This window comes from Rhopalosiphum padi, chromosome 1 (assembly GCF_020882245.1).
Source record: "Rhopalosiphum padi isolate XX-2018 chromosome 1, ASM2088224v1, whole genome shotgun sequence".
Lineage (NCBI taxonomy): Eukaryota > Metazoa > Arthropoda > Insecta > Hemiptera > Aphididae > Rhopalosiphum > Rhopalosiphum padi.
In genome coordinates, this window is record NC_083597.1 from 92,715,075 (window position 1) to 92,739,467 (window position 24,393).

The window sequence follows — 24,393 nt, forward strand, 5'->3', positions numbered from 1 at the left end:
GGTATTCTTTTAGAATAGTAATAATAATAATATTTTAATAATAGTGATTATCACTATTATTATGCATTTATTTATGACAAGGAATACTAAATAACAATACAAATTATGACACTATAACTTATAAGTATTTCTTAAATAAATGGTACACAGTTGCATAGTTTAATTGCACTAAGCATAGATTTTATAATATACAGATAAGCCAATATACATACCTATAAAATAACAATATTATACAATACATCAATATTGCAACATAAAAAACCAATATTCCTTTGATATATTTAAATATTAAATTATAGTAAAGTAAATGGTTCAAAACAATTTTTTTCAGGTATTTTTATTTACCATAATATTAAAGAAATTTATAATAATTTAAAATTTAAATAAATTGTATTTTTTTCTCACTATTTACAAAATATGCTAAATAAGCTGACCCTAAAACTATTTTCAAGTATGCAAAAAAAAATGTTTACTGTTAATTCAATATTGAATAAATTGTCCACATATTTTAATCTAATAAGTCTGCATAGGTATATTCAGTAGCCGTGGTGTTTTTATTGGGTGGGTCCAGTAGTCTGAAATCCTCCAAACCACCAAGTTTAGGTTGTGAATAAGTTTTATTCTCGGTTTAATAATTGAAAATTTAAAAAAAATTAAATAATTGGCAAAATGAGTAAAAAAATACTAAAAGTAGATTTTGAATTATAATTTAGAAATTGAGTAAATTTGTTTGTTGAATATATTAAATAAAACAGGTACAGTAATGTAAAGTAAAGTACTTACAGCCATGACAGTTAAGTAAAAAAAATATGTTTCTCGTTTATGTTAGTTAAAGTTAATTAATATTAATTAATTAAATTAACTAAAAAAAATTAATAATTTTTATATAATTTATATATACTACCAAAGTAGTACAGTAGGTACTACTTTGACTCAAATAATTTTAACATGAAGTGATTTCTATTAACTTATTAACTTAAATTCTACCGAACGGTTTTAATTTACCAATTGTATCAGCTGAGGACTGCTTATCGTAGGTTTTGATGTGGATGAGATAGATGACAATAATTGAGCTTCTACTTCTTTAGACGCCTCCTAAATAGCGCACAAGTAAACGAATTAATAAAATAAAGACAATTTAAAATGTATTAACTTATTAATTTTTATTGTTACTTACCTCAACATTTTCTAAACGGATTTTTTTATTTGTATTTGTAGAAAAATAAGAAAATAAAGTGTTTTTTTCTTTTGTGTGTGTAAAATTCATAATGTCAACACTTACAACTTCACTTCACAAGCCACAAAAAAAAAAGTTGTAAGAAACAAAATGTAAAATAAATAATAATGGAAGACGAGCAATGCCGCAGGAAGTCGCACTCGGAATAGCACTCGCCACACTATCTAGTATATTCTTGTATCGAAATGTCAACGGCCGCTTGTAGATATTATAATTTTATATATAATGAATATAGCTAAACGATAGTCGATAGCTATAAATAATAATCATTATCAATGTTATTATTAACCTACCAATAAAAAATTTTCTAAAAATAAACGTATGCCCAATATGGAGTTTTTTTCTATTTATTAAATGTGTATACGCTCGTATACTTGCGTATAGCTGCGTATTGTTCTTACTTTTATAAAGTATACGCTAAAACACCAAGATGGTTCACGGGTATACGTCGTATACCCGCGTATACCCTCCAAAACACCACTGATAATTATTATACGTACCTCTATTACACACATAATATAATATTTAAAATTAATTATTATTTAAAGTTCTCTGATTAAAGATATTTGTAGTGGAAGTTGGAATAAAGAATAAGAAAATACATTAATTGAGTTGGTTACGTGTGCACTATTCATTTTGGAGTATAAGGGTCCTTCTATATAGTAATTCGATTTACGCCACGTGTTAACACTTCGCCACTTCAGAAACTTACTGAAATAAAATACCATTTGAGTGAATTATTGTAACCCTCGGGGGAGCCATAAAGTTCACAACTATTGAAACTTGAAAGAAACTATCTGCAAACTTATACTAAAGTTCACGAATTATTTACTTCCTTATCATGGGACATTCAATAATTTATTCGAATTATTTGCGAACCGAGATTTTATTCGTAAGTGTACAATATATAATAGATAATACATTCACAAAGTATTATCACAGAAATAAAATGAAATAATATTTATAAATCATATTGAAACCTAAATTATATTTCTATATAACTGTAAAAAATAAATAATTACTTATTCATTGTAACTTTTGGTTTGTCAACAATAGCTTTGGTTTAAAAATTTAAAATACTTTAATTGTTTAAATTATTATAGTATTTTTCTTCATTTTTAAATATTAAGGAATACCCATTTGTATTTAAAATTTACTTTGTATATGCTCTTTTGACATCAATAACTAATCACCAATCATTTATTAGTTAAAATAAAAACTTGTATATTATTTAATAATAATACAATAAACCAAAGCAGTAAAGCGTAATCAGTAGTTTTTAAAACGATTTTAATAATTATTTAATCAATTATGAGTGATACCTGTCACCTATATAACAATTTAGGATGTATAACAAAAAACAATACACGAACAAGGTCACATAAATTATAGCATTTTATATTGGTTAATTTTTTAGTAACGCACTGGTATACAACTCAAATACTCAATATAGTTTAAAAGTAACTATTATTATATTTTTAACTTTTATTTAGACGGGAGATCAATGATTTGTCTTGGTCTGGTACTTTGGATCATTACATTTTTCGCTACTTTACATATTTTAAAATTTTATTTTTATATTATGCATAAACTATGTAATTATTATATGTAGGATTTTAGTTTATATACATTAATCAAAATTATATATTATGGGTGTAACCGTTTCCCCCCAAAACGACTCTCGTCCGTTATCACCATGACCGTTTTCTACCAAAAATGAATTAAGATATTTTTTGAGAACCCTTTATATTAGGTATATCCTGTCATTTTTTTTCATTGAAAAAATCATACATTAATTACAAATTAGATATAATGATTAGTTACAGATTGGATTAACCTACTTCCTGTTTTAAGCTTATTGCTTATACAGCTTGTGCCTTGTGGGGGAATTATTATTATTATTACTACTAAGTTATTATTATTATTATATCATCGCAACGTTAGCCACAGATAATTGATGGGTTATTGTTCGCTATCAGTCGGAACCTGTCCGTTTAAACCATGGTGTGTAACACTGCGTTAACGAAAAATTAAAAAAAATTTTCCATAATGTCCAAGAATATTATTGAAGTGATATCAAGTAACCGTGGAGCGAGGACATATTATGCTTATGCTAATATTTAACAATTTTAAATTTATACATGCGGCACAAAACGGCATTACTTGGTAAAGGTGCTATAATAAACAGTACGTTGTTAAAATGTTTCCAAATAATAATTAGGAGTAAGATAGGATATAGTCTCGCAATGGGACACCTTGTATATATGTAATAATATTATGTTTTTCAAATTAATTCTGATCATGTTATTTGGGCGTAATACGTTTCCACCAAAAGTGTACCTTTCCCTTTTCCATAAATATCAGTTTCCACCAAATGAGATCCATCTAACTTAACTACGTTTTTATCAAAACAATTTGTATACTACGATTATATATTAAAACCTTAATTAATACATTAATAACTAATAAGTTTATTTAATATATACTAATACTAGCTTGAAAAAAAAATGATAAATTATAGTATACTTACGCTATGTACGAGTAGTATGTGTATTTGGCCCTTTTGTTTATAGTGAGTGAAATTCGAGGTTATTATTATAATGATTTTTCATTTATAAAAGCACAAGGAGTGCCAATTATTTTAGAATCAATAAAAATATGAATAAAAATGTAATAGATTATAGATATCATATTAATAAATTATCATACATAAAACATAATACATATAATATATATTATATTATAACATAAATAATAAAGTTATCATTCAATTATTATAACTTATAAGTTATAACTGTTATAACTTATAACTTATAAGCGATGCTATTAATTATTATTGTTATAGATTATCATTTAAAATTGTTTTAAGAATAAATAATATAGGATATGGTATAGGTACCTGTGATTTAATTTAATTTGAAGAATGTGAATATTGTCAAAAATAGCTATGATGCGTAGGTATATAGGTACAGAGCCGGATTATGATTTTTAGGGCAAATTTAATGATTTTCATACATCGTCTTCAATCCTTTAAAAAATGAGTTATTTTTCGACTATTTTAATTATATATAAACGTTTTAGTGGTTTTACACAAATTAATTTACAAATAAAATAATAAATAGTAAATTTACATTAAAATATACTATATTTAAAAAAATGTAATTACATATTAATTGTCATTATCATTAAATTACATAATTTTTATATACATTATACATACTAAATATCTTCGTTATTGTAATTTTGTTTATTTAATATAATTGCAGTGGCGTGTTTACAGGGTAGGCCCGGGCCTATCCAATTTTTATTTATTGTTTGGTTTTTTTTTTATCAAAAATAAAAATTTTTCTATAAATATTATTAATATTTATTATTGAATATTATTATCATACCTATATTCCATGTGATAGGATAAATCTTCCCTAATATTTATAAACCCACTTACACACGACTACACTAAAGAACAAAACTGATCTACCCAATTATTTCGTGCTGGACACAGGACACGCCACTGGTAATACTAGTACTAGTGCTTGGATTTTTGACTTCAGCCCCTCTTTGAAAAGGAAATTGAATCTATTTGGTTTTTTTTTTTTTTGGGGGGGGGATCAAAAGAAAAAATTTCCAGTAGTTTTCAAATGCGTCAGGAAAAACCCAGAAAAAGTAACGGAAAAACGAAAATTTTTACGTATAACCACTTTTCGACAAAATCGATTTTTTGATTTTAACTCAAAAACGAATCATTGTAAATACTTGTAAATCTTTAAAATTTAATACAAGATTTATTTGAGTTGTAGGTACTTATTATAGTAAAAAAAATCAAAATCGTTAGTCACAATTCTTGTTTATAAGCATTTAAATTTCAAATTTTTATAAAATACATCAAAATCGCGAAAATTTGCAAGAAATTATTTGAATTTGAAAATTCGTAAAATGTTAGTGATTTATATTTAAGGTTAAAAAACCCAACACAAGGTTATCTATAACTTTTTTTCCAAATAACTGTAAAAAACTCCAGCGTCAATATAGAAAAAATTTTATGAGCGTATGAAATTTATTTTTTTACGAAATTGAGTAAAATAACGATATATTACAATTTAAATATAGGTAATAATATAATATATATCCTACTAATTATCCTAGACTGACAATCAACTCCGTTCGGAATCGTTTTTCGTATACAATGATACCTGTCGGCTTTCATTGCATTCAATTTTACATTTTTAACACATCCATTATAGTGACCTACTCTCCATCTCTATTATACAGCAGAGCGATATCCATTTATCCACCTTAGTTTTGTATTTTTATTTTATTTTATTTTAATTTTTAATGTTTTTATATACAGTTAGATGTATCTATTAAAGTATTAAATACCGTCTAATTATCTATAATCTCTATGTATTTTTGAAATAGGTATCTCACTTTCCACTTTCCATTGTACTGCATACAAAATACGGCACCTTTTGTCATCAAATATTTAAGGACTACAATTTCGAAAATTTAAAATATCTTTTTTTATTAATATATACTAAAAAAATAATAATCATGATTTATATTTTATTAACATTACTAGTATTAGGTACTCAACAATAAAAAGTATAAACATTTGAATAATATGTAAAATAAAGAGTTAATAAGCCTAACAACAATAAGTACTAACTACTAAGTAGTAAGCGACGGCCAACGAGTAAGCAATAAGCTATAAGGCATAAGCATATTAGTAAATTAGTGAAGTTGTAAGTACTTAATACCGGACGCCGGTATAATAAATAATAATATAATATTATTATTTATTATTTTAACTATATTATAACCATAGATTTTATTATCTATGATTATAACTATCCAGATAGAAACACAGACTTCTATATTACAATAATTGTATAGAAGTCTGTGGATAGAAATTGTGAATTTGTCGTTTGTTGTTGGCGCCCCTGTCGAATGTCGATCCGTTTCCGTAACTCAATACACGGCGAACAACATACGCTCCTCAGTTCGTCCTGTTCGCGGTCCACGGTGTTTTGTCGTTTGTTTACTGGTTAGGTAAATCCTAAGTACCGGACCGTGTTATTCGATTTTAATCCGAAAACCGTACGTTTTTTAACGTATAAACTAATTCCAAGATTCATTTCACATTCGGTCCTGTAATCCTGTAGTGTGACTTATTAGCCGCAAAAATGGTGAGTATTTTAATTGCACAACGATTATGTTTCCGACATTTTGTCATTGTGTACTCCGCAATACGATTTGTGTGTTGAAATCCTAAATGTTGCGATATATTTTCCTTCTACATAATTTCATAGAATATTTAACAATGTAATAGTTTCTTATTTTGGATATATTATTAAGACTTGTTGTATCAATTCCCGTCAGAACTTACGTCAATTAATGTAATTGAATACAGTTTAATCGCAATAACTCGAATTTCAAGTAGAATAAAATAAATTTGACTTAAAAATATTTTGAGTTATATTTAAAATACAATTTTATAAACATTTTAGAGGTAAAAAAAAAATGTGAGTTATTAGAAGTTATTAATGCTGAATTTATTGCGACTGCTGTTTTATAGGTAGATTAAACTTATGGACCTTATTGGCTTAACATAGTTCTAGTTATACTTTATTCAGACATTTAGTAATTAGACAAATTTATTTCTTTTTACTAGTTACTCACAAATGTATTCAATTGTTAATTGTTTTATTTGATAGTATTTTAATTGTATGTATTGTTGATTTGTTTACTTTACTGTGTGTGTCTTTTATCATGAAATAACATTTTTATTACTTATAGCCTGTCACAAAGAATAATAAGATGATGCAGCACATCAACTATAGAGTGCGCGTTATATTACAAGATTCCAGAATGTTTATCGGCACATTTAAAGGTATTTTATTCAACCTTTATATATAACTGTTGACATTTGATCATTTGACTAACAGTTTTGTGTTTAATAGCCTTTGATAAACACATGAACTTGATTTTGGCTGACTGTGAAGAATTTCGTAGACTGAAAAGTAAAGCCAAAGTACCTACAATACCTGCAGAACCGAGAGAAGAAAAGCGTGTACTTGGTTTTGTTTTATTACGTGGACAAAATATAGTATCTATAACTATTGAAGGACCACCTCCACCCGAGGAAGGTCTTCCTAGAGTGCCACTGCCAGGTGGGGGTGGTCCAGGATCTAGCCGCGCTGCTGGACGAGGGATGCCTTCTGTTATACCATCAGCGGCTACACCAGGTAATATTTTAGAATTATATATTTATTCTTTAAATTTAGTAAACATAGATTTTATATTTTTTTTAAGAACCGCATTTTGGTTTTTATTTAATTAAAAAAAAAATATTAATTCTTGCAATTATTTTCATCAAACATAAGATAGTATTTTTAATTATACCCTGTAAATTTAGTTATAATTATTAAATGTATTTTGTACCAAAATTACAAGTCATTACTTTAGAGGTAGGTTATAGGTAATACATAGTTTAATATACATTTAGAATAAATATTTGTTTAAGTTTGATTTTTCTTCTAAATTATTAATTTAACTATTATAGAAATCCAATTGTTATATACAAAGATGAATTTTATATTTATTTTTGTTTTAAAATTCTAAGTTATTTATTTTATTTATACCAATAGGCTTACAAGGACCAGTGAGAGGTGTTGGAGGTCCTTCACCAGCAGCAATGGCACCCACTAGAGGTGCTCCAGCTCAACCACCAATAAGAGGGCCACCAATGATGGCTCCTCCACCAGGCATAATGGGTATGCATAGCATATAGATTATTTTTAAACAAATATTATTTACTACACATCATTATATTTATAAATTATAACATTTATAATAATATTTTAATCATGTGTTAGCTGGTATGCCACCAATGCCTGGTATGGGTCGAGGTGGACCACCACCAATGCCAGCCAATAACATGCGTGGTCCTCCACCTATGATGAGAGGTAAGTAGTATTATATATTAAAACTAATTAATATTTTGATAATATACAATAATTTTTATTTAGGTCCTCCAGCTGGCCCAAGAGGATATTAGTGTGTAATACTAAGATGTTATATACTGAAGATTTGATATGACTAAATAAATAATCATTGCTTAATATTCAACAATTGTATTACCATTTCATAAACAAGTGATGTTCAACTACATATTTTGTTTAATACTGTAAATTCTCTTAATTTAATAACTTCTGCTAATAATATATTATTCCATGTACTAGTATATATATATATATATAAAATATATAAGTATGAAATTGAACAGGTAAATGTACAAAACAATCAATGTCTATTGGTTAATTTATTTTGGTTCATCTTTGTTGGTTTTTTTTTTAGTATGTGGACTTAATTTGCTAGTTATTTTTGTGTGTATTGCATGTATAATTTTAAAAACAAACTTAAACTATTTTGCATACGTCATATTGGCAAGTATTAATTTTCTTGCTTATAATTTTGTACATAAATTAGTATAAATGCTCACACATTGTGTTGTAATATTATTTTTAAGACATAATTTTATCTCATCTATAAATTACATAGAAAAAAATCAATCAAACAAATTGAAGTAAATTGAAAAAAAAAATCAATTATAATTGAATTATTTAGAATTACAATTTTTGTGATTGCTTTAATATATTTCATTTATATTCCAAAATTGTTTATAAATAAATGTTTACATTTTTTTTTCATATAGTGTTATGTAGCAAATATAACTTATACTATCAAGTCTTAATTAAACTAAACTACTGTTATTTTATCTACAAATATTTTAAATGATTATTGTGACTTAAACGTACATATTGCAATTTTAGTTTTATGCAAAAAATTGTGGAACCTAGTTCAATAACAACATTTAAAAAATAATGAAAATTCAATCTAAAATATTGTAGTGGTGGCCGATGGTTATATAAAAATATATGTAAAATTAGCATCATAACTATAATTTATTTACACTATTAATAAAGATTGTATTCTTAGAATAAGCCATGGTTACATATAATCACATCCAGTGGCATACGCAGAATTTTTTTAAGAGGGGTGTCATATCATCATATAATTATATGCAGGAATTGAACTTTTTTTTTTGTCCTTGTTTTATAATTTGAACAGATGCTTATTTTTAAGGGGGGTATCGTATCTCCCTGACACTCCCCCCCTCCCAGCGTATGCCACTGATCACAACCCTAAGAGACATCACTCTCAGACGTGGTCATGCAAATGTTGAAATACTGAAAACAGTTTTATGAATATTCACGCATTTGAATTTACACACTTGCAATTGTCCTTTTACGCTGCAGTTACCACTGAGTATAAAACATACTAATTATAATAACTAATTTAACAAAATAAAATATTGTGTGTACAATACTTGAATTACCTTGTACATGGAATCACAGTGACCTAGAATACTAGATTAAATAAGGGGTCAGTGGCTATGATGATGGAACTTGAATTAGTGTAAAATAAACTTGTGTTGAGAAATAATGAGTGGTAGTAAGTACATATAATTGATGAAATCATTTTGAATCAAGTAATAAAGTAAAAGACAGAACTAGTGAAGTTTAATAATATGATATAGCTAGTAGAGATCTGCACGGGCCAATAATTTTCAGTCCGATCCGGCCCGGTAATTTTTTTAAGTAAGCCCGGCCAGGATAGGTCAATTTTTTATGGTTTTTTTTTTTTTTTTTTTTAATATTGTATTCATAAACAATAACTATAATTTACTTATAAGTTTTAACAACATATTTATAATAAAAACATTTAATATAATTGATATATAAAAATTCTTCAATATCAAATATCACTTTATTACTTATACATTAAGCATTAAGCCCTTAGAATAAAAAATTAAATAGTATATTATAACTAAATTTGAAGAACAATTCTCCATTTTTCATAAAAGCCCGGCCCGGCTCGTTTATTTTTGTCCAAAAAAATATCCGGACCGGTCTGGGCTTAGCCCGGCCCATGCAGGTCTTTAATAGCTAGGTAACTGTGGCTTAAAACGCAAATGCCTTCCGTTATGAATTATGATCGTATTCCAGTGGTAAAATAAACGAAAGTAATATAGACTGATTAGAAATTAATGAATTTAAATATCATTATCATAGTAAATGTCATAAGTCATAACATACACAGACAAAAAAAAACACTAAAATTTAAGCTCATTGAAAAAAAAAAAATCACTTTAATTAGTACCATCTGGAGATTTTCGCCAACCAGAATACTTGAAATACTAAACATATATTTCCGATACATAGGTAGGAACTAATATTTTTTGAACATTATAGTATATTAGAGATAATATAATAAAATTAACTTTTCTCACAAGTAATTAGAAGAACGCATATTTCACGCTTTGATTTGTTTTGTCGAAAGCATATTTAAATTGGGTTATTTAGGGATATTTTCAGTACCATTTCACTAAACTTTAAATACTTAGAACTACAATACTTTGCCGAATTTTGATTTTGACTTTTGGATAAGACACTAGGTTATATATTTATGTGCATGAAAAATTACCATTTTTTTTTATAAATGACAATAAATAATTATTCGTTGAGTCAAAATTCTTGAAAATGTATTACAAGTTTCTCACATAAGTTGTTCTAAAATCAATATAAAAATATTAAATATACATTGGTACAATTTTGTTTATATGCATTTAAAGTTGAAAAAAATTGTAAACTATTTTGTGGTTATAAATTCATAAAAACTTTTCTTTTTATACCTATTTAAGTTTTGAAAATGTGTAAAAAATTTCCTCATAAGTAATTTATGTGAAGACTAGAGACCGTAAAATCTAAAAAATATAATATAAAGGCGATAATTTATACAGACATTCCAAGTTTAAATTTGGACAAAATTACTTATAGGTATTTAAACAATAAATACCGATATTAATTATTATTTTATAATAACTTAAGATCATTTTGCGGGAACTTAAAACTTTTACATGTATGATATTATTTTAAATTTTACTATACGCAATAATATTATTGATTTCTTTTAAGACATTATCTATTTTTACTATGTTTTTTTAATGTATATAGAAAATTTAAAATTATATTAAATGTTGAGTTATACAAGTTGATTTAATACAGTATAATTAATATATATGATTACAATAATTAAATACTAATAATATAAATATTTAGTGTATCACTCCTTGTGTATCTAAAAGAAAATGGTATTGGGTTTCCACCGCGCGTATGTTCATACGTTAACGTTACTCATCTACTGCCATTCCGATTTTTGGGGGCTGCATAAAAGCTTTCCTAGAATTGGAATAGTAAAATGTATGAACTATCGTACGGCATAGGCGCATAGCTGATGCTTATTGGCTCCCTATATTATAGAATCATAATAGAGGTACCTACTTAACTGGCCATTTGGGTAAATCGTTACTTATTAGGTATTACCAATATTGCCCTCCCCGAGTTGACTATCGCGACTTGCCTGTAATGTGTGAACGATCGTCATTACCTAATTATTGTTCCATGGGGTCGCGACTCGTGGAGTATAGCAAGATATAATGTGCACGCACGAGTCGCTGGGGATTTTTATCACTAGGCACTTCAAATAGTTGAATGATTTTTTTTTAACAGTTATTCACTATTGCTTTAAGAGGCCGCAACACCCGCATGTGTTGTCTCTATCTTACAAGTATGTAACATAGCAAATTGATGATCAGCAGATCACGTTTAAACGTGGAGCTAACTCCTTTAGTTTAAAAATTAGATTGAATCGACCTATTATGAAACTTGATGGTAAGAACATTATCTGAGTTTGTATGTTGGTTTTTTACGATTATTAAGTTTTCAAGTGAGTTATGAGCATTTTTAATTTACGCTATATGTTATATACGCATAACTTGCTAAAAAATTGAACTATCGTAAAAAACCAACATACAAACACAGATATTTTTTTATCATCAAGTTTCATAATAGGTCGATTCACTCTAATTTTTAAACTAAAGGAGCTAAACGTGATCTGCCTATCATCAATTTGCTATTCGTATGTTACATACTTGTAAGACAGAGACAACACATGCGGGCGTGATGCCCTCTTAATAATAATAATGTTAGATTTGGCATGCGTTTTCAGGTAACTGCAGGTATAGGTTAGGTATACGGGGTGATCCTTTTATCACGAACGACTCATTATTTCAAAAAAAATTCATGTTTTCGAAAACATTTTCTCACGTAGTTTAAAGTTGTTAAAAAAATCAATGTTTTTATTAAAAAATTATATTTTTAAATATTTTTTATCCTTATATTTTTTTAAGTTTTTACTTTTTTGAATGATAACATAGAATTTTAATTTCATATTCCAAAGCAGAATAATTTTTTGAATATTTTGATACATACAAATCGAATTTAGGGCGAGTAGTTTATGAGTTATACGTATTTAAAGTTTAGACAAGTGGAGTAGTGGACAAATATTTTGTGGGGTAACCCCGTACTACTCCATTCTGCGCATCAAAACTTTAAATACTTATAACTTCTACTTATAAACTACTCGCCCTAAATTTGATTTTTATGTATCAAAATACTCAGAAAAATATTCTGCTTTGGAATATGAAATTAAAACTGTTGTCATTCAATAAAGTAAAAAACTTAAAAAAAATTAAGGATAAAAAATATTTAAAAATATAATTTTTTTAAAAAAACGTTGATTTTTTAACAACTTGAAACAATGTAAAAAAATATTTTCAAAAACATGAATACTTTTTGAAATAATGAGTGGTTTATGATAAAATAATCGTCCTGTATACGATCTACAAAATATAAAAATTATAAATTTAAACTTTAATTTTATATTTACTTATAGTTATTAGTTACTATAGGTATTATACTCAGCTCACATTGCAATTTTATTGATATTGAATACTTTATTATAATTTTTTTTAAATATATTTATAAGGTACATATTTAATTCAAATACATCATTAATTTCACTTATCTATCTTTTTCCATCTTTATGCTTGTTTGTGAAATTACTAGGTATTAAATGTTTATCACAAATTAGCAACCTATAATTGTATAATACGAAGCTGCAAAAGTGCAAGCGCTAAACACTTTTCTAAAAATGCATACTACTATCGTTTTGTGAAACTTTAGTAGACTTAAAGGCAGTTTAATTCAATAAAATGTGGATCATAATTCATAGGAACAGTATGCCAGTAAACCAAAGAAAATTGTCAATAGCCTTAAACCTATGGAATTCTGATGGAAAAAATGCAATTGCTCTTGCGTATAAACGTAGGTATTAAATAAGATGTAATTAAATCAAGTATACCACCATAAAATGTATAAAGTCCCTTTTATGTTTTTAAGCGTATTATATTAATTATATATTATTATAGTTTTCTGGTCTTCATCCAATGATTGCAGTTGTAAATGTATAATAATACTTTTATATTTCATTGATGGTTATTTCTGACTGGCCTATTAATTATATTATTGTTTCAAATAAATAATCTTGTTAATTGTTAGTATTACGGCAACATTTCGTTTGTATTTTATGGTTTGTTAAAAACTTATAAAATTCTGTTAGATAAATTAAGTTATACAATTTATTTTTATCTATAAAGAATATTTACAATCTGCGTTATACTTACACAGCACAATTAATAAGCAAATATGATAATTTAAGCACATTTTAACTGTGAATAATATGAAGAGGGAGACTAACCTGCAGTGATGAAACCTAACGTAATATATTATTTTTTTTTAGATTAGTAAATCTCTATAGTATTTTTTTTTTGAGCCGATGGATGGGATTTATAGATGAAATATTGGTCATTGGATGAGATTTGAGATATTAATAGGTTAGTATGATGGGAATGTAATTTGGAATTAAAAGATCCCTAGTGGCTAGTTTGTCAACTGATTCGATTTTTAGGTCAGAGTATGGTGCGAATTTGGGACGGCTTAGCACAGCTTTAAATTTGGTTCACATATGCCCATAATAATCGCAAAAGGGCTTTGTACATAATAAGCTTGGTATGGATTGCGAGTTTTGATTTTAAGATTGGACGAAGTAGATGTAGTCGGCTGTTGAGGGTTTTTTTTTACCTAATTTAAGGTGGGGTTCACAAGTTAGTCTTTTATCAAGTTAATGTAATGCCGAGATATTTGAAATTAAGAGATGATGAAATTTGAGTACCTACCCTGAAAGTAAACAGGTGGAGGGTCTGCTCTTTTTAAATTAAATGGTGCATAAACAGATTTGTCTGGATTTATTTTTATTCGCTACTTAGTTGCCAAGTTCTACAAATAAGAAAACATTAAGGTATAACATAGGTAATTGAATTAGTTTAATAGAACTTTTGATGTTATAGGTAAATAAATTATTCATGTATAGGTGTTAGGTTATTGTTGAATTTTATATGGATATAAATATAACTAGTTTATTCAATTCTTTTGAAAAGTATTTCTGAACGATTTAAAATAGATAGGTAGGTATAGTTACTAGTTAGATGCAACTATGCAAGAGTACAATATTTTATTAATTGTGAATCCACTTTTATTTTATACACATTTTGTACTAATAATTACAGTTGAGACATAACTACAGTACCTATTGATTAATATTTTTAATCTTGTATTCTTGTGCAAATGATAATCTTCTTATTTTGGTACTTAATATAATAATAATTTTTACGTCTAATTGTCTCGCCTCGCGTTCAAACGGTTAATTCCATTTTTCTTAGATCGCCATTATATTATAATATATAGATCACCTTCGAGTGATAAGTTTTGACAATTTTAAGTAGTATACTAGAATTTATTTATTTATTTCTACGCCTGACGGAAGTTTACAAAGAAAATACATAAGTATAAGTAAATATTAAAGATAACAATTAAAGTGTATACCTAAGTAACAATTATTAATAATGGTATACAATTAAAGTAGTCCAAGGTGTGCAATGAATAGTAATAAATAATAATATATTATAGGTATATATACAATATACATATTTTAAAATTAAAAACAAAATATTGTGTGATCCGAGTTAAAGGTTTAACTTACACTGCACTTGGACAATCGGACTAGACATATATAGGAGACTAGGGTTCGAGTTAATTATATATGCATGGTTATTTGGATAGGGTCGTTACATAAATAGTTAATTGTACGAGTGCTGATCTCGAAAACCTGCTTGTTACGGGACCTAATCCTAGTTATATGAAATGTAACCTTATTGAGAAGACGGCTAACTTTTATCTCACCCAGAATTAAATTATTAATAAATCTTATATACCTAGTATTTTTCTTTTGATTTCAAGGTTAGATAGTTTAAGAATTTTAATACTGATGCGTAATAATTACGAGGAGGGTGATATATTTTTAAAACATACCTAACCAGCGAATGAAAGAAAATGTTTTTGAACTTTTTAAATTCTTTGAATGTATTTCTAAGTATAAGAGGGCCATATAACAGATCCGTATTCTAAAATCGAATATACTATTGATATGTATAAGTATAATGTTAAGAGGCAAAGTTGATCAAAGTTCGACGTATTACGATAAATAAAACACGTAGTGCTTTGCATGTAATGAGCTCAACATGATTACTAAAAGATAAAGATGACACTAATGTCTAATTTAAATCCTTAATTTTCAACCTGATCTACTCGAGGCCAGCATTCATTATGAATTAAGTAATCAAAATTGATTTTATTATGTGTTCTGAACTAATGACATATTATTTTGCATTTATTAGAATTTAAAGAGAGTATAACCATTTTACACCAATTAACCAGTTTATACATTGAATTTTGCAATACAATAGTCTTTTGGGATTTTTATTTTAAGGACAATTTTTACATCGTCTACAATTCTACATATTATAAAAGTATTTTACAAGGCGAAACAATCTTTAAAATAAATTGTCTTCCAATTGGCTTTAAATCCATTAGTTCCAAAAGCTAGATAAGAGGTAATTCGGAAATTTGACGGTAATTTATAATATAAGTGGGGGGTCACCTGATTTAAAAATAGTATTAATTTGACAAGCAAAAGTTGGTTTATTAGCTCCTTGGAAAATAGAAAGCAAAGGTTTCAAACTAATGGTACTACTGGTAATGATTTGTCAATAATCAGCGTTGTTCCCCAAGAAAGTGTTTTGGGTTAATTTTTGTTAATTTTGTATATAATATATTATATTAATGTTGTATATTGAACATTGATGAACTAATAGTATCATAATATGCAGATTATATATCTATTTAAATTTCTGTGGTGACTTTTAGGATGAGATGAGTACCAAAAAACTCGTAAATCTAAAATTGTCGTTGAATTTTTAAAGCATAGGAGGTTATCTATAAATTATTAAAAAAATATATTTATGAAATTTATAATAAATAATGGGTATTAAAGATAATCTTGATGAACTAATCAAACATACCTATTTGTGAAAAAAATGCGTTTTTGTAATGGCTCTGTTTGTCAAGTATTAATTATAGTATCTAACACCCAATATTTAGGTTTAACGTTTGAAAAACATCTAAGATGGAATTTGCATGTAAATAACTTAGTTATGCGTTGTTGTAGTCTAGATTTTAAATTCTATAAGTTAAGTAAAGTTGTATCAGTCCATGATAGGCAAAATATATACTTGGCCCTATATCAAGCATTATTCCAATAGGCCAATAGGGTCTTAATTAATCTGAGAATTGGGTTCGGCTCTCTGATAACGCTCTAAAACCATAATTGTTTCAATAATAGATAGTACGCATATGTATTAAAAAAAAAAATGTATGTATAATCTTATTGTTATAACTTCAAGGAGTTTAACGTATTACCAGCAGACTTTGTATTTAGAAATATTGCTATAATGCGAGTGGTTAATAACTTAGTTAAAATAAATATTAAATATATCATTTGATATCAGCGAAAAATTTAGTTACCCAGCCACTATTTATGTAGCTGAGGTAACATTGTAACAACTTGAAAGTATTCGTTCAATGTTTACTAAATATTAAATTATCCTATCATTTTTTTATTTTAAGTTAAGTAATCCAAAAATAACTATAATATATGTATAGTTATGAAACTTAAAAATAGCAATAATATTCTTAAATTACATTAACAAAAAGAGTTGTTGATGAGTCAGTTATAAGAATTATGTTATTAGGTTATTTCCTAACTGGCTACATAGTATTTCCCATGGAAAAACAAACGAGTGTATGCTTTAAAATTGTTGATACATGCGTTACGTTAGTCGCCGTCGCCATATTGCTTTTCTCCAAATTTTATCACAAATATTCATAATATTATTATATTATATTAAATTATAATAAAATACAATTTTAATTTTATTATTGTCAAAACTATAAACAATAAATTAATTGTATATATATTTATTTTTGATTAGTATTAATATTCATAACTTAAGTACTTAATCTATGGTCTGTGATGTAAATTTTTCAGCTTTTAGTTTGATTTTTGCGAATTTTGATATCATAGTAAATTATTGAGATGAATACATGTTCTTGTTCGAACCATACAGTTTAAAACTTTTTCTGGAATTATAACTTATTTTCGGTAAGGTTTTGTTAAATAGTATTACTCAAATATATGATAACTCCTGGTATTTATGGTAATTTTTCTCCCTGTAGCTCCTTAAAACAAATTTCTAATAGCTTTATATTTTCTAATAAATGTTTGCTTGAAATTTTTTAGTGTCGCAAGATTATATACAATTATTTCAACACATTTTATGCTTTTCAATAGCTATGAGCTGTGGATTCAGTTTAGATTGATTTTCTGAAATTCTTTATAATATAATACACCAAAATCTTTAACTAATTGACTAGTCAAACATTCATTGTCATCTAAAAAGTTATCTTCTTGTCCTGTTTTGGTATTTGTATTATTTCAATTAAAGACATTATTTGAACGTTTATTTAAAATATACCATTGTAAACAAAGTATTTCCTAATATATTTTCTAAGCATTGTAGCACCCAGGTAGTTTACAAAAAATTATTTTATCCAACTTTTAATTACTATATTTGAAATCTAGTGCAACATATAACAAGTACCTAGCATAAGTATAACTCAAAATAACAATTATTAAAAATTTAAAATAAAACAAAACAAATTAATAACAATGATGATATTAAGCAAAGAAAATCCGCCATGTTTGTGCTAATTGAATTAAAAAGCATAAGTTGCGAGTATACAGATTTGTTTTGACATTGTATTTTTGTTGTTTTTTTTGTATCTAGTTAATATACATAATATTAATGTATTAATATTAATAATAATGTATATACATTACATATAGGTATTAGATTGTTATTAATTTTTTGTATATTTCAATATTTCATCAATGTGTAATATTTTGATAATAATATTATAATAACACATTATATAAACTCTTCTATACAAATACAAATTTTTCTTAATATTTGAGTTCGAAATGTTTAGTTTTTAATTACCTCTTGGAAAATATATTGATAATTTATAGTTATGACTAATGTCCATTCTCCCAATAAATAACACAATCACATATTCTATAACTGTTTTAGGGATAACATAATATATTGTTGAATAAACATATTAATATATCAAAATGAAATTTAAATTTGAAAATTATAAGTTAGTAATAAAAGTTTTTAAAAGAAATTTTACGTTCCAGACTTTTAGTTAGGTACTATAACATTAAATGTAACTTATTATTCTACTCTATCTACAATAATTGACACAAATGATAAATGTAAAATAATTTCAAAATAATTGCATTGTTTTAATATCTTTTGGAGATTCAAAAATTATGAAATTTATCATTTTTGCCTTCAATATTGTATGTTAAATAAGTATATATATATTGTAAATATGTGGATAAAAGTAATTTCCAACAACCGGCAAAAACTTGGGTTTTATCTTCTTTGAATGTAAAAAACTTAATTTAAAGTTTTTTTTTCTTTTGATCGAGATGGATGTGAATTATTACAAATGTATATAGAAAGTAAGTTTTAGTTTTATATATAAATATAAATATAAAATAAACTTACAAATTAGAGTTTATTTGAAGAATATTTTCAGATACTCAATAATACAGTATATCTATTATATTTTCCAAATTTATTATACGATACAATTTAATTGAATATTATGGTGTTGGTATATAAGTATATTAATTATTAATAGTCAGTTATAGCCGTGTATTTACGATTAACAATTAGACAGGAACATAATAAAACCATAAAATCAACTTAATATTTTTGAAATAGCTTAATAACAGTGCATCCGAATTGCATGCCAAAAAAATAAACATAAATTGCAATGCCCAAATACCAAATTCCATGCCAACTCTTAGAGAGGTCTGTCCGAATTGCATGCGACCTTTATAGAGGTCTGACCGAATTGTATGTCATGTATCTACAACTTTATCTTTATTTATCATACACTTATGTGCGCAACTTAAACTTGATTTTTGATTTTTTTTTAAAAATACATGAATAGACACTGATTAGTTTCTAGATTGAAGTATTTTTATATTCAAGTAAACATTTTACCAAATTGGAAAAGATGACGTTGTGAATATTTAATAAAACGATTTAAGTAATCAAGTGAATATATTTTACATTTTTACATGGCATTTCAAATAAATAATAATTTTATAAAATTTGGTGGTTTTTTTGACAATATACAATATTGAATACCAGAATTCCTATAGTATAATAAGTATAATAATAAAATAATAAAGATGATAGTTTATAATAATAAAATATGTCAATAATATGGAAAATATATAATAACAATAGTAATATAGCATTTTGTAAAACAGTTAATATTAAAAGGTGGTAGTTTAAAATTATTTAGGGGCCTAAATTACACCATAAATTACGTTACAATATAAAAAAAATAATAAAATATGTATATTGTCTATGTTGAAATATTCAACGTTAAATAATAGAAATTTGGAAAAGTATTATATTATTTAATTATTATCGGTAACGCCATGTATGCCAACTTACAGAAAACTACATAATATTTAATTCTATTTATTTCATTATTTTGAAATTCCGTCATGACTAAACTTATACATTTTTCTTTATCTAATATTTCTCGACATATATTATTTAAATTAGAACTACGCATTGTTGCATAGGTATATTGCTTGTTACTTTTCTCAATACACTACAATAGGTACAGTTTGGTAAAATGTTTACTCGGATACAAAAATATTAATTCAATCTAGAAACTAATCAGTTGTAACATGTAACAAGCATATTATAAAGCATTTCTATTCATGATTTTTTTTTTAAAAAATTAGAAAAATTAAGTTTAAGTTGTGCACTGTGCACGATAAATAAACTTGTGGGTACACGGCATGCAAATCGGACCAACCCCTTTAAGAAGTGATATGCAATTTGAACATTTTTTTTGCATGCAATTTGGATGCAGCCAATAACTAATGTATAATTAATAATTAGTACATTTATATAAATGTATAATGTATTTGTGTAAATATTAAATATATATTTCTTATTTGAATCGATTAAATCATTATGAAAAGCCGTTGGCATATTTGGAATTAGACGTTGTAGGTACATTACGAGCATTCAATAATTATACGAGTAAGATACTTTATAAATTAGTAAAATTGTTCGTGATTGAGTTTTAGTTATTTTTTTAATAGTGTTAAAAGTATAATGTTAAATAATATTTTTTTTTATTAACCGAGAGCTGTTGCTGATATTATAAGTTAACTATACTTATTTCAGATCTTAATATAATACAAATTTGAATCATTGAATTGCGTTGTTTAGAGTTCGATTATATTAATTTTGATAATAAGTGAAATACTTACACACACACACACACACACACACACACACACACACACTGTAAAATTTCAAATAATATTATTAGAGATTATAAAGTACATTTAAGTATCTTAAATAAACTATAATATTATAAGTATTATAAAAATAATATTTAAGAGGCGTTTTTTAAACGTTATTTTTTCTTAAATGATGTTCTTAAAATATGAAAAGTTTTGATAATACAATTTTATTTTTAAAATTATAATGCCATCTGGGATTGTACCTTAAATAATTTCTATTGTACCACGTAATAACAATAATTTATTGAACAGGATAAAAATAAATAAATCATTATATATACTGAAAAATTGGATCTATTTATTTAATTTTTATACACTAAGCATGCTCACCTCTATTTAAGATTCTGAACAGAGCGATGAATGTATTGATTTTACCATGAAGTTTTATGAATTTTTGAAAAAAACCCAAGAAAAATATTCACTAAGGAAAAAAAGCCCACGGATAAAAAATCCACTGAGTAAAATTTATAAATTATAATATTATATATTTATATTATAATAATAATTCTCCATTTCATCCTATAAATTATATAATGAGCTTTAGATTTCTTTTATGTTATCATTTGTTTCTTTTTCGTTGTTCAAGTTAAATCTTATAAATTTTAATGGTTTAAATACAAAGGGAATGTATATACCTTTCAATAAATTGCATTTTTCTTATTCAACTATATTGATTAACATATTGATATTTTGACTGGTTTGAGCAAAATAAATTTTATTTTATTTATATTGTTATACTTACCAATAAAAATTAAGTAAACTGCACTTTACTTGAATTTAGTTAAAACATTAAAATATTTACCAATAGTTCGGTAATAAAAATGCAATTATTTGAACTGCATATACAGTAGATGCCGCTTATTAGACTCAAAATCGTCTGGAACGGACCGGACGTATCAAAATACATTAAAAAAAAAAGGTTATAAGACTCAAATTTCGTAAAATAAATAGTAGAAAATAAACTTTATAACTTAAAAATAAATTGGTATTGAAAAATGAAATAATATTCGTGTTGATTATTTCTAGTTTCTGTTGGTACCTTCTTGTAACGTATAATAATTTTTATCGCAGATCAAAGTTCACATTTATCGTTATTATATTTTCGGAATATTAGAAAAAAATAAAAAACAAACTAAAATAACAAATTTTTTTCAAAAATAATTTTTTATTAATGTATAATTTTTATAATATTTTTATATGTAATATTTACCTATTATAATTTTAGTTTTTTTTTATCAAGATTATTAAATTTATTCAATAATAAGTATGTGATATGTAATATGTGTTAATTAAAGCAAAATATGTAGTAAAATAAAATTTATAAATACGTAATTAATTTTTTTTTTCCACTTCGTCTATAAGATTCATTCGGTTATAAGACTCACTTTGTGCTGGTCCCAAAGTGATGAGTCTTATAAGCGGCGTCTACTGTAGTACCTATAAACATTAAAGTAGGTAGGTATCTATTTTAATACTTAAAAATATGTATGCTTCATTAGTGTACATTTAGATTTTGAGATAGTACTTACACTACAGTAAATCCGAAGTTCAACAAAGGTTTTTATATTTTTGTACATAATATGGACTATGGAGATTATAATATGAAATAATGGTTGTGAGTTTGTGACAAGTTATATTATAAAGTTATTATTTGTACATTTTGTTGTGGAATATATTGATAAATCTAAAATAACTTGAAGAGGTCCACTATGAATCAATTTATCATTTAAATTTGTTATGATTAATTTTATGTTACATTTTAAGTAACCAATAAATATTATAAAATAGTAAAATCATATGGCTTTTTTTTGGATTTGTTCATTTTGGGGTTTTTTTTTAATGTGGTAATTTATTCGATTACCATGTTTTATTTTTGTTTGAATTTTTATTTCAGATACGTCTAAATATTCAGAAAAACTATCTTGCTAAATAATTTACTGCACGAGGAGATTGTTATTTTGAAAAACAGTAATTTAAATCTCCATAGGAGTACAAGAAACTCCTTAAATAATAAAAAAACTCAAGAATTTTCAAGTCTTTATAAGCATATTATATAAAAATTCTAAGTCAAATTTTGAGTAATTGTAATGTTGAATAAGATAAAAGGGGTAAGTATGCTTGGTGAATTGCCTAGTTTATTTGTTATGTATTATTTTTAGCCAAAAATTATAGATGACTTATTTTTTTAAACTCAAGAGCTCGTTTTAATTAATGATAGGTTTATGTAAAAATATGGCTGGTGTAATTATACAAATTTGCCTTTTTATGATAAAAAAATCAAATCTATATAGTATAAAAATATTATATCGCTTATACCTAGTTAAATCAACATCTAAACAGTTTATGAAACGTTATTTGTCACTCACCCATTGTTCAAGCCCGCCTACCGTTTTTACTAGACGAACCCTTTATAGAAATCTCAACGCGTGTTTAATTCGGTGTAAATGATTTTGTAATATTGCGTTATCTATAAATTGTATGTATATTTATATAATATATTATAAATAATACATATTATATCTGTATACCCGCATATTATTATTTTAGGTATATACAAACAGTGTGTAAATTATAAAATTCGATGCTTACATTACTTTTGGGGATTTTACCTTCCCCTTAAGGGTATATCTTTAATGTACAAACACACATTAGTATGCATATATATGTAGGTATATCATATTATATTAGTAGTTAGTACCACAGTCATATATAGGACCTACCAACCAAAGTCGATATAATCTAAAGTATCGTGCTCGTGACTCGTCCAGTCGGCTTATCGCAACGATCGTTTTAATGCGCGTTCCCTCTGCCAATTAACTCTGTGGATGACAAAACTTTTTCCTACCCGAATTCTACAGATATTTTCCTATCTAGAAATGGTTAAATAAAATTAAAACGCATAAAAGATCTAGTTAGAATTAGTAATTAAAATTTCTTTTACATGCTAAGAAAATATATATTCCCAACGTATATGTTCAATTATAACAGTATTAAAAGTAACGAGAATAAAATTAAATAAAACATATAAAAAAAAAAGAATGTGGAAATATACATAGTGGGTACGTGTTAGTAATATTCGTCTTGCTAATAATGTTCATTTTGGTACAAGACGCTGCATTTAGACACCCAATTATGCATAATTATAATAAAAATATTACAAATGAAGTTTGATCATTATAATCAGTTTAAACTTTTTAATTTTTTTTTTAAATAGTTTTAAAAGTAATTTAAGTAAATAATATTCAATAAAAACTAAATATTACCTGTCT

General features: G+C 25.7%; 2 protein-coding genes across 3 annotated transcripts in view; one reads left to right on the forward strand and one right to left on the reverse strand.

Moving 5' to 3' along the window:
• The window catches only part of LOC132931659 (uncharacterized), an 86,770-nt gene that overhangs the window by 20,602 nt on the left and 41,775 nt on the right, over positions 1–24,393 (reverse strand). The window lies entirely within an intron of this gene.
• Positions 6,233–8,404, forward strand: LOC132917539 (small nuclear ribonucleoprotein-associated protein B). Its single transcript, XM_060978320.1, has 6 exons — positions 6,233–6,420; positions 7,031–7,124; positions 7,195–7,479; positions 7,882–8,007; positions 8,110–8,199; positions 8,263–8,404. The coding sequence occupies exons 1-6, from the start codon at positions 6,418–6,420 to the stop codon at positions 8,289–8,291; spliced, it is 627 nt and encodes a 208-aa protein (XP_060834303.1). The 5' UTR covers positions 6,233–6,417; the 3' UTR covers positions 8,292–8,404.

Coding starts and splice junctions, on each gene's coding strand:
- LOC132917539 (XM_060978320.1), top strand. Junction 7,125..7,194: donor GTTTATCGGCACATTTAAAG/GTATTTTATTCA, acceptor TGTGTTTAATAG/CCTTTGATAAACACATGAAC. Junction 7,480..7,881: donor ACCATCAGCGGCTACACCAG/GTAATATTTTAG, acceptor TTATACCAATAG/GCTTACAAGGACCAGTGAGA.